The 12,558-nt window shown below is 42.1% G+C and overlaps 1 protein-coding gene across 4 annotated transcripts in view; it reads right to left on the bottom strand.

Moving 5' to 3' along the window:
• Positions 1–12,558, bottom strand: part of PMPCB (peptidase, mitochondrial processing subunit beta) — a 26,002-nt gene that overhangs the window by 1,452 nt on the left and 11,992 nt on the right. Inside the window, exons 2-10 of one of the 4 annotated variants that reach the window (XM_019283571.3) lie at positions 12,157–12,259; positions 5,569–5,709; positions 5,204–5,290; positions 4,615–4,744; positions 4,038–4,236; positions 3,289–3,368; positions 2,618–2,730; positions 1,824–2,005; positions 1,211–1,371 (exon numbers count right to left, since the gene is read on the bottom strand). In XM_019283571.3, the coding sequence (XP_019139116.2) occupies positions 1,211–1,371; positions 1,824–2,005; positions 2,618–2,730; positions 3,289–3,368; positions 4,038–4,236; positions 4,615–4,744; positions 5,204–5,290; positions 5,569–5,709; positions 12,157–12,222 (1,159 nt within the window). In that variant the 5' untranslated portion in view covers positions 12,223–12,259. Of the gene's footprint in view, positions 1–1,210; positions 1,375–1,823; positions 2,006–2,617; positions 2,731–3,288; positions 3,369–4,037; positions 4,237–4,614; positions 4,745–5,203; positions 5,291–5,568; positions 5,710–6,644; positions 6,867–12,156; positions 12,260–12,558 lie in introns of those variants that run through there. The other 3 variants (XM_010395650.4, XM_010395651.4, XM_010395652.4) reach the window with 3 other exon arrangements.

The following is a 12,558-nucleotide window of genomic DNA, read 5'->3' as shown; positions in this document are numbered from 1 at the left end:
TGGTAAAGAGGTGCATAGGCATTACTGCACCTACCAGGCACTTCTTTTCTGTAGACAAAGCTGGTAAGACAGCTTGGAAAACAAGCCACAGATACAAAGCAGCAGCCTAAGAGTAGGGGTTTTGGAAGCATAGCAATATACCCAAGAGCAAGATTTTCCTCTTAGAAGAGCTGTATTGCATTTTATTAAATGAATATTTTGAGACAAGTGTAGTCTGTACTTGTTATCATGAGAATGGATGTTGCTAAAAAAGTAGGAGCCAAGCAACTAGATAAGAGGTAATTAGCCAGAAGGCAATCCATTACTTCCTGGCTCCTCTCCTGGTGAGATTATGATTTGCCACACTGCCTACGGAACATTTTGTGAGGACGAGGATGCATTAAATATCTTAACACTAAATTCTTGTCCCAGGAATCGTTTGTATCTTCCCTGGTGCTAAACTGCAGCAAACACACAGTCAAAGTGATGACATTTTCTCCTTGACTTAACAGAAATCTCACAGAATAATGGTATATGAGAAGTGATTTATGTGATTAAAGAAACTCCTCATTTTCAAGACTTGTTTCAACTCTACCCACTTTAAATCAGTGCTCTTAAGTAACATATATCTGTTTCTAATAGCATCTGCAGTTCAAGCTTTACAGCTGCACCTATGGACATCCTTCAATACAGATTTAAGCCTTAGATGAATGAATATTGTCTAGAATTATAGGTTTCAAAATTCCATATGTAACTGCTCACCCTTCATTTCCCTATGTACTCACTACAGCTGTCCAACACCAGCACCTGGTACATCAACTGCAGCAACTGCAGACTGGGTAACTACTAATACTGTCTGGTTCATTATTCTCATGCACAAATATTTACTCTTTCAGTGGTGGCACTTGCAGCTCACAGGCACTGTACACTGAGTGAGTAGCATTCTAAAAGGTCTGACTTCATAACTCCTGTCATTTGCCAGTCAAAAAAAATCCCTGCTGTGTTTCCTTGTATAAGGAACGAAACCTACTTTTTAAGCTGTTCATTCCAAGTAAGGGTGCCAAAAACTGGGTGCTGGGACTTGGCATTGGGTGCCAAAGTTTAGAATTTGATGCATTTTTTGCTCCCAGGCAAGCCCAAGCAGAGAAAAATACTCTCTTTAAATACTTTCTTTTTAAATTGTATTCCTCCACTAAAAACAGTATTTTCAGAGAAACAGTTGGTAGCTTACCATTCTCTCTGAACAAAGTGCACCATGTCCTGAATAGTGGATGGCTCACAGACCACATAGAGTCCCCACAGCCCTGTGTCAGTGTAGCAGGTGTTGAAGGACTGGAAACTGTGACACAGGTTACCATGGCAGGCAATCTGGGCAAGTTTACTGGACAAATTCTGCTGAGGCAAAAGATAAAGATACTGCTTTATGAAGTTTTTTTGAAAGCTTACCAGTCACCTCCATGATTTCCCATTTTCATTTCAATGATGACAGAACATGCAGTAATAGCTAGAACGTAAATTATCAGCTGTTCATTTCAACGGTTTCTTTCTTTGTATGTAATACCACATTTCAAAATAACAGCCCAGATTTGAGCCAAAACTGTAAAGATACTTGGGTTCAAGAAAGGGACAGTTAATTACTGATACCCCCAGGTTCTGATGACGTACAGGTATAAAACATCCTACTTTCCATGAGGGCTGGCAAACCTCCAGTCACCTCTGTTTCAGTGGTTTAGAACCACTTCCTAAGATTCTCCTAGATCCTGGGTGTAACAAATACTCTCAGACTCACAACTGGATCCCCTTTTCTGTCCTGGCAGTACCCCAGTCAGGGAGATCCCACCAACCTCATCAAGAGCAGGACGGTGCTTGTAGGTTCACTCACCACTCCTCCTCCAAAGGACCGATCCCAGTTACCTATCAGAGTATTGGCTACCATGAGTGGGATTGTATCAGGGTCTGACCAGCCGGCTGCTTCGACAGCTATGGCCAGGTGTGCCAGGGGCATCTTGTCATCCCTTATCCGAATCTGGAACACAGGAGAACAGCTCTAGTACAACCTGTACATGCTCAGGCATAGGGGAAGTTAAATAACAGAAAACAGACTTTTCCATTACAGCTGGATTACAAAGCATGCACTATAATTAAAGCATACGAAGCTTAATTTAACATCAGCCTTAACTAGTTTCCCCTGGGGAATTTTCAGATTACTTTGCCAACAAACACAGAGAGGGCATTACAAGTCATTTACCACCAGCAAGGAAACCCGATGACTTTGTAAAATCTGAATAGGGACCGGAATAGAACATGGATACCTCAGTTCTCTGCCACATCCTTTATATAAGTGATCCTCTACAAGTGGAAATGCTCCAACACCGTAGCCAAGTGGATAAAAGGGAAGTAGGAGCACGGATAAGGAATGTATTCTTCCAGGAAGTGAAGCATAAAAAGTGGTGGCAGTGAGGCTTGTCCAAGAAAGGATGGGAGGTATTGCTTTGGAAAGCAGCTACTCCATTGCCCTCACTGGGGGCAAGAAACCTTCTCATGTGCTGAGTCTGTGGCAGAGCAGCCCTCTCTCCTCACCAGAGTGCACGTGTCAGGGGATGTAAGGGCCAGCTCAAAAAGCCACCCAGCAGCTTACCTCACTACCTGTGAAGCTACAAGGCGGCAGGGGTGGCAGTCCTCCTTCTGGAGCAGATGGCAAGTTACCAAAATGGCACTTCGCCAGGTCAAGTAGTTCATCATGAGAGACCCCTGAACAAAGGTATTTCACATGCTTTGTGATGTTACTCGGTAAACAGTTAATTTAAATTGCTGCACAGTTTAAGGACTCAAACAAGCAGTAATTTATTGTGCCCCTGCTTTAATACCCCATTTTTGGATTCTTCACACATTCCCTTTATAGGGAGCAAGATCATAATGATTCCCCCTTCTTAGTTCTCTTTAACAGCCTTCCATTAAAACTACATCAAATCAAGCTCTTTGCTCTCTTTCAAGCCTCAATGTTACTTTTTTCTCTCCACATTCCTTGCTATTCCCCTCTTCACACTGAACACCTTCTAGGATCCTTTTTTCCTGCCCACATGGAAAAATGACTTTGGCCTCCAATTCACTTCTTGTTCCAGATTTAAAGGTTCTGGAATATTACTGAGAGGAAAAGGGAGCAAAAGCTCAAAGGGTATGAAAGCACAAAACACTAACAATGAACAGGACCTACTGAACAATGGGTAATTCATCATGTTGTTCCCACAGCCCCAGGCCATGGTTTCAAGCATCATTTCACATGATCCAGGGCAAGTATCCCATACTAACCTCCAGCAGCAGCCAAGACCATTCTGGGTCCTTTGTAATGTGTTGTTATGTACTCCACCAAGTCACTACGATTTATGGATCTAGAAACAGGAAAGGAGACAGCACTACTGTGTCAGTAAAGTTTACTACAGTAAAGAGAGATAAATGTATATAACAATACAATATCAAAATAATTAAAAGTTCTGCAATGTGCAGAACAGAGGCAGAAAGCTAAAATACAGGTGACTTCCGAAAAAGGAAATAGGAACTGGATATATTTTGCCTTTCAAAGCTCTTCCAGCTTCCTGAGAAGGAGTGAGATTTCCAACTCAGTCAGGTAGAGACAGGATGCACTTATGATCTCCTTTTCTTTGAAAACAGCACATTTAGCAGTCCCTGTACTGGTCTAAACAAATGCTGAAAGAGCAATGCAAACACCGTGTGCTTACAATAAAGCCTAACATGTGACCTATAGGAAAAAGAAGTATTTCCAATTTTGTGTCAGATGCACTCTTAAGAAACAGGAGAAAAATATGGCAAAAAAACCCCGAAGTCATGCAGAGGACATTTGAAGTTCAAATACCCTTTGATGCCTGTATACAGGGGAACTAAAGCAATACAGGGGTTCTTCTTACAGTGATATGCAGTGCAATTTCAGCTGCCTTTCAGCATAAAAATGAAATCTGACACTGTTCCCTACATTTTCAGGTAAGTCTTTTTCAATATATAAGTTACCACACAATTAAAGACACACATATTTTTGGACATACTTGATATTTTCAGTGGGTCCTAAAATTGTCCGTCCTAGAGCTGTATTCTGGTAGGCTGTGGCATGAAGGTAATCAAAGACAACTTCTTGCAAATTGGTTTCCACCTCTTGCATCTCTCGAAGTATAACTCCTCGCTCACGCTCAATCTCTGCCTCTCCCAGGGTACTGTTCTGAATTATGTCAGCAAGAATTTCCACAGCTAATTGCAAACAGAGATGGAAATGAAAAGAGTATTTTCACACTACCAAACAAATCTGGTTCCAAAAGTGAAACCCACCCCAAAGAACAAGTGCTAATAAGACCAGCAAGGGGACAAAACATTTGCTCTGCAGGAAGGGAGAAGTCCAAAAGGTATCTTATTTTGGGACTCTGAAGAGAAAAATGTTTCAAATATCAGCTTCCCTGGCGGCTCCTTTCCAAATCTGCATTCACGCATTCTTGTGAAGTTCAAGAACGGACTTTTCACCCAGCAAGGAAGGGACTGTAACACTGCAAAAGCATCATTCTGTGTCATCTCACTGGAAGCTGGACAAGCACATTGTTCTTTGCAGCTTTTCTGATGAATGAGAGCAATTACCTCTTGGTAAATCTTTCGAAAAAGCTTTTGCATAATACACAGTTTGTTCCCTGGACGTGTATGCGTTCAGATGAGCCCCCATGTTCTCAATCTCTAGTTCAAGGTCTAACTGAGATCTCTTTTTCGTTCCCTGAAATAGAACAGTAAGAAAATCACATTACACCCTTCAATTCATTTACTCATCATTACTACTTGTCTGGAAAAGTCACCATCAAGAGAAAGAAAACGTGCTCTGGAAATAAAACTGGCATACTAATCTCTCCAAGCTTGAAAGTCAGATATAAATCCTACTATGCTCCCAAATGAAAATAAAAACCTGGCAAAAGGGTGACGGTGTGTCTTCTAAGACTATTTTAAGAAGGTAAAAGTGAGTTAAAAACTGGATCTGTGTAATCCATAGCTGTGTAACAGTTACACAGAACTAGGACTTTAGCTTCATCTTCTAATGGAAACCAAAGTCTTAGCTGTCCATATTATTTTTCTCATTTAAATTTATTTATACAATTCTGACAAAGTTTTTATCATTGATCTTTAAAGACAAATAACTTAAAAATCCATTGTAAACTTCTACATCAATATTCATACTCACCTTGAAAGCCATATGCTCAAGAAAGTGAGCAGTTCCATTGTTCTTCTCATTTTCATACCTGCTTCCAGCATCAATCCAAAGACCAACCTCAATGAAGGAAAAAAAAAAAAAAAAGTCATTTTACCAGCTAACAGCTTTGCTATGGCTTTTTCCTTAAACAGAGCAGGTTTTCAAGGAAAAGGAAATTTTGATCTTCACAGAAAATTTAATTACAAATCTACAAAAGCATTAAGACTTCTATGTCCTAGCTTAAGTTCTACAAACAGTTGTTAATAAATATTGAAATGCAAATGCAATTTAGTTCCACGAGGAAATGAACACATGGGAATAGATACAAAAAAACGTTCCTTCTGTAAGCTACTTACTGTGCATGTTGAGAGTCCAGAGTCTTCAGAAGCTACTTGCAAGCCATTTTCCAAAGGACTCACCCTAGTTTCAGGGACATTTAAGATTACTTCTGTTGCTGCTTTGGAAACTCTGAGCTTCCTTGTTCCAACATGCACACACTGGAAAGGAAAATCATCAGTCACCCTCAGATTGTTTAGTTATATCCATAGATGCTTTTCTGAAAAATGTATTGCTGAACTTCAGCATTAAGTTTGTGGGTCTTTCTTGAAGCATGCATTTATAAGGAAAAGAATTCAGGACTACTATTCACCACTACTTCACATCAAGGAAGCAGTACCCTGAATCTGAAACAAACCCTGAAGATAACTACAAGTGAGGAGATGCATCTGCTGCCCTCCAATCTGACATAGAAGCTGTTACTCTCATCAGCCAGACACACTTGTTTCCCACTTCTGCCAGCAAGAGCCTGCAGGACCTTTACCATCTGGAATTCTCCTGGGTAGCTGCTTTCTAAGGTGAAGTGAGATATAGCCCAAGGGCCGGTGTCAGGACTGCAAATCCATCACCCATTGATCAGAGCAGCAGAAACTGCCGGTTTTAAACAATCATGTGGCAGCTAAAGCATGTTAAATGAGAGCGGGGTAGAAAAGAAGGGAAGTTTACTGCAGTTTTTCAATAACAAGAAATGCAAATATGTATCCCAAATGCATACTTCAAGCAAACAGCTATCTCAAAAACTGTTATTTCAAATGTTTCAAATAAACAAAAGATTTCTCTCCCCATATAAATACCCTAAACACGAAAGTACAAAATCCAGCTCTCACCCACTCTCCTCCTAAAATAAGTTAGATCTCTCAAAACTCACTCATTTCAGAATCACAGCACAATTCAAGTTTGAAGGGACCTCTGGAGGTCTCTGGTCCAACTTCCTGCTCCAAGCAGGATCAGCTTGGTCAGACCATTCTGCTCACGACTTTTTGCATTTGGGTACTGACAATCTCCCAAGGTAGCTGGAACTTCACAGCTCTGTGAGCAGCCTGCTCCACTGCTTGACTGCCACATAGTCAGTTTTTCCTCTCTTGTTTCAACTTACGCCCATTATCTCTCATTCTGCCACCGTGCCCCTCTGTGACAGGCCTAGTTTTATCTTCCTGACAACCTTCTCCTAGGTGCTGGCTCAGGTACTTCTCACAGCTCCTCCACAGGTCCAGCAGAAGCCATGTCTTCTCCAGCCTGAACGAGGTCCGGACTCTCAGCCTCTCCTCACACGGCACATGTCCCAGCCCAGTTCATCTCTGCTGAACATCTCCAGTTCACCAACATCCTCCTCACACTGAGGAGCCCCGGACCAGTGCAAACTAATCACTTACTACACCTCCCGCCATGCACCGCGCCGCCGCCCGCGACTACAACTCCCAGCGTGCACCACGCCCCACGGCCTCCAACTCCTCGCGTCCCCTCAGCGGCAGCCCAAGCACCGGGCGCTCGGAGCTACTGCGCCCCCCGCGCCTCCCTCCACTCCGCTCCCGGCCCCGCCGCCCTCACCCGCTCCGCCGCGCCCGGGCGCTCGCACCAGGCGGGCAGACCAGGGCAGGAGAAACCGCCCGGGCCGCTGAGCGCGCTGCAGACGCCGCCATCTCGACGCTGTGGTGGGCGGGGCGGGGCGGGCGTCCTCGGGGGCCGCGCAGGGCGCGGGTCAGTTCCATCCGCCCCCGCCGGGGGGCGCGTGGGGCAAGCGCAACGCCGTTGCAACGGCCCGGGGGCGGGGGGGGGGGGGTGAGAATCGGGGAATGCCCTGGGTTGGAAGGGACCCACAGGGATCATCGAGTCCAACTTCTGCCCTGCACAGGACAAGCCCGCCATATATCTGAGGGCGTTGTCCAAACGCTCCTTGAGCTCTGGCAGGCTTGGGGCTTGGTTTGATGGTCCGCTCTCCTCACTGGCCCAGAGCAGCACAGTTCAGGAAAGCCATTTTCCTTGCGATATCCATTATGGCCCGGCTCAGTACACACAACGCGCTGCCTTTCGGCTGCTCCGGGAGGTGCTGGTGGGTACCACTGCTCGCTGCGGCTTCTCCAGCTGCTCTTTCGGCAGGGCTGGGTGCGGGCGCTGCGCTTCGTGCAGGACAGACCCGCTCTGACGGGGGAAATCCCGAGGCTGGGATAACCTGGAGTCTTCTGAGAAGTGTATGCAACGGAGCTGAAACACTTGTTATGGATAGGACGGCTTCATCCACAGCAGTAAGTTCAGCGCTCCGCCGAGCCTGTGCCAGCACTGGTGAACTACCTCAGCTCCATACATACGGCTCCAAACTGCTGGGAATGGTCCCTTCCAGCTGCCAGGGGCTGGGAAGGGCCTGTGGGAATGCTACTTGACAAGAGCCAAATTTGGGCTGGGAAGAGTTCTGGAGTGTACCAGTGGAAGCAACTTCATTTCAGTGCCAAAGACTGTTCCTGAGCACGTTTGGAATGTATGGCTATAGAGAAGTAGGTACAGACATGCAAGCAAGAAGCAGTGCTCAGTTTTGACTTCCTGGTTAAAATTTTTACATTTTTTAGGAACTTTTCATTTGGCTAATCAAGCATTATCTCAAGAATGAACAAAAACCAGGGTAAAATTCTATTATTTGTCCCACAGTGTGTAAAGTGACACAACGCAAAAAACCAAAATACTACTTTAAAAAAGAAATCTGTACTACTTATGCTGGGGGAAGCACTGTTTTAGGTACCATTTTCCTAACCCTGAATGCCCCTCTACCTCAGACTGAGCACAGTACTTCTGACACCCTCTGTCTCTGTACAGATGCTACAAACCCCTCTTGCCCTGCTCTAAAAAGAAGGAGAAAACTGGGCACTTAGCACAAGATCAGAAGGAAGAGGTTGAAAATGGTGGGAACAGAGGATGCTTCTGCTCAGGGTGAACTGTCTCCTGTAACTGCCAAAGTCCTGTTAGTCAGAGATGATTCACAAGAACTGTCAAAAATGTTGCTTCCTTCCCCCTGAAATGTCATCTGTCACATGCAGATTACAGTCACTACTGTGACTCTTAAAGGACACTGGGGTTTATTGGTAGTTCCCGAGCTGGCTCAGATGCTGAAGTGTGAGAAGGCTCTGTGATTTAGCTTGTCAGACTCCAAAACATGGACCAGTTTCAGAAAAATCCACTTTATTTTAAATGTATAGCTTTTGGGGAGTATTTTGTGGGTGTAGGCAAATTCTTACTTCCTTGGCAGTTCAGAATGAAATTGCACCAACTGCCCTAAAACAGTTGCACTGCCAATTCATAAGCTCTGTGCTTTAACAGCAGCTTTAGTGCTGCAGCTGGGCTTGCCCAGTTTCTGTCACAAGGACTGTAATTGCATAAAAATAGTAAAACCCCAAAGCATGACATTCTGCATACAATTAAAAATGAAAGTGATACTGTTGTTAACACAGAGGTTAAAATATAAACCTAAATGCCAAGAAACCAGATGCTTCCTAATTTGACAATGATGCCCTGACCACAAATGGAACTGTAGATCTCTTATTGAAATTGTTACTGTTACTTTGCTGCCTGTACTATATTAGTGCCCACATACACCCTATGTAAGAAGGATCTTGTAGCTGCAAAGCATGCACATCCTTGCACTAGAGAATTTACATTGGAGTCAAATTAGTTTCCATGGAATGGAAAATCTAACCTTACATGAAACTAGCTACTTCTTTTTTTGTTTTGTTTAGTTTCTCCCATTTGCTTCATGCACATTCAAAAGATCCATCCAGTTCCAGCATTTTTAAAATTTCAGATAGAGCTCTGTCAAGTTGAAAAGGAAAAAAAGCAAAGCACCAAACTGTGCAACTGAAAATTAAAATTAAGCTTCTGTTCCATTTTACAGCTAGATCTAACTGATCTCATTATGCTGGGATTTATCTCAAAGATGTTTTAGCAGACTTCACTAAACCATTAGCCATCCTAGAAATTTGAATCCTCGCTAGACATAGAATTACAGCTTAAGATAAACTGATTATCCCCATGATGTCTCCTACTTAACAAAATAGGAGTGTCTCATATGTAAATGCAATCTAAAATTTAGCATCCAGCAAAGGTCATTAGAGAGATGCAACTTTAAATTAAGAAATCTTATTAACCAGCTAAAAATGCAATAAAATAAAACAAATACTGATGTTCTAACAGTAGAAGCTGAATAGGTAAATATTCACCACTAAACTTTTACAAAACACTACTTTGCAAATGGTTTTAACTTTTTTTTTTTTTCCCTACAGTGTGACTATTTTGAAATGGGCTATTATAACAAGGAATGCTCACAATATCCCTTGGGTTTAGGTAAACAGTATAATCTGTGGCTTCCAGATGGAGAAAATTAGACCTTTGTTCATAGTTCTTATGTGTCCAGTCTCAAGCAACAATGGAACAGAAGGGCCAAGACTAAAAGAAGGAAATTCTATATAAATTATGTCCTTGCCATCAGCATGATAGATAAGTAGTTGCCTGCCAATTTCAAGATGCCACAGAGCCTTGTGAAATGAGTGGATGATATAGGTGAGAGTCTCAGGATGAAAATCTGGTTCCTTCAAATCCAGATTCCAGATTTCACCTTAAGTATGGGAAGCTTTGTATTTCACACTAAGTAGCTATTTTAGATTAGCATCCTTCCTAAAGAGGTGCCTGGGAAACAACCAAATGGCACTTTCAGTTTTTAAGCTTAAAACTTGTCAGGAACTCCACTGAAACCAGTAATAATGCACAGTCTGAATTATACAATTCCAGTTGGTTTTCTGAGGAAATAAAGTTTCCATGTTCATTGCTGTACGACATCAACCAAATGACACAGGCATCTCAAAGAAAAGGCCATTCCAGGATCCACCAGCTGAGGAGGTGCTGCATTTTCAGCTTACACATGGGAAAGACTCTACACTACCCTATATGAAAAAAGATCCAGCTGGTGCTGGTGCCAGCACTCATAGACCTAGCTTGATGCTTCTAGAGTAATATTTCTACTTTATAAAATAATTCCATGTGGTAGCAGAGAGAATGAGAAATCTGTTTATGCATACCTGATGCTTGTTTAGCGATATGTCAGCACAGGGGCTTGAACACAACACTGTGAAACCAACACTTCTGTAACTCTGAACTAGGATGACAATCTTGATATGAGCAAAGAAAGCATGATCTTGAAAGGGTATTCTTTCAATTGTATATATAAAGTATTTCTTCTGAAATAAGGATAAAGTTCATATCAGCAAGACACACTATCATGATCAGCTTTCTACAGAAGTAGTTGGGAAGAACTATCCTCAGTTACAAGCTGATCCAACCCTAGAACAAGAGGGCACAGGAACTAAGCATTAGAACAGCACTGCTCAGGAAAAAGACCTTCAGAATTGCTGAAACCAGCACACAGTAAACATTAACAATTGAAATTGTCTTTGGCTAAACTACTGCTTAATGCTGTGTTAGCTTTTTGTAGAGTGCTCGTGTTCACTGTTTATTTACAATCTACTATCTTTTTAAAGCAATGATACAGTATTGCCTTTAATGAATATGCTGAAATCCAGCTGCCAGGAATTGGCTTGATTTCAGCCAAGCAAGCAGAATTCAAACGAGCCTAAAAACATGGGCTTGAGAAACAATACATTATTTTGTAGAGGAGTGGGGTGGAGGGTTTTTTTTGTGAATAAAGCTGTTTTGAGAATACAAATCAAACTTTACAGACATTATGTTGCCTGATTTTCATGCTAGCAGTTCACTGGCATCTAGCTGATTATTTTTGTCAGTATTACCTAGAAGTTATCCTTCAGCTAATTAAATTGCAATAGCTTTTCTTTCCCATGGTTAACCACTGGGCAGTAACTGCAAAGGCCTACAGGCCACTGACACTGGTCTTTTGTACTCTCAAGCTGCAAGGAAGACTGTCTAAATTAAACATAGCTGGCTGAATTTATAACATTTCAGTTGCTCATTAACAGAGCACTCTTTTGAAGCTGTTGATTAAAAGCTTTCTTCAGGGAATATTACAGTATTCTGTCTGCATGCAGCTCTTTTTTTTCCTCATAAGTATTTATGCACTGAAATAAGTCGGTAAGTACCAGACAGCCCACTATCTGACAGCTGAGGGCTTTTATCAGAAAGGTAAATGGAAGAAGTTTGGATATCTCATAACAATTTTTCAAGAATAACATGCCAAACAAATGATTCTGCCTGATGCAGTAACCCAACAAGAAATTCCTGTGGGTAAATTCATCTGATTTAGCTAAACAGATAGGTTTGTCTATGCCCTTTAGCAGACTCACTGCAGAATAAGGATCAGTCCTTTTTTGTTGTTTTTGTTGGCATTGTACTCAAGTGTCATTTGCATCCTTCCCTGTGACTATAACCACACACAGGTTTCTTGGTTTAGGGCATTATTCTGATTCAATAGTAGATGAGTTCTGGAAACTCCAACATTTATTTCAATCTTTTTCTCATTTTAAGAAAAGGTCACTTCAGCGAATATTTTCTCCAGAAAATAATTAAGAAGTCACCTGAATCTCTGGTATAATCAAATCGAAATTAACACAGTGAAAACTGAAACCAATGCAGTTACTGAAAAGATTAGAATTAGGCACCTGTTCAGGCAGCCAAGACAGCCACCATTCCTGGATTCTCTGATTCATTCCTCCTCTGTTCCGCATTGTTCAGGTAGCAATGCTGTGAGCATTTTTCAACAATCTGTGGAAGGAAAGTAGATTTTCCATTAGCCAAAAATGCTGCTAATGCTACTCATCGCATTTTATAATACAGCAAATGTACAGTTACGTGCTATTGTAACATCCAGATAACTGAGTTTTCTCTTTTCTTTCCTCTCTTAAACCCTGTTTTCTCACTCTTTAATCCCTATGATCTTACTAATGCTTAAGTTAGCCAACACAAACTACAGACCATGTAGTTTTATACTGATATTAATACAGTGTGATTCCAGACTTCCCCAAAATAGTCATTGATCCAGGGCAGGTTTTGTTTAGCTGCCA

Source organism: Corvus cornix, chromosome 1A (genome assembly GCF_000738735.6).
Source record: "Corvus cornix cornix isolate S_Up_H32 chromosome 1A, ASM73873v5, whole genome shotgun sequence".
NCBI classification, from domain to species: domain Eukaryota; kingdom Metazoa; phylum Chordata; class Aves; order Passeriformes; family Corvidae; genus Corvus; species Corvus cornix.
Note: the sequence above shows the minus strand (reverse complement) of the source record. Positions and strands in the feature narration are given on the sequence as shown.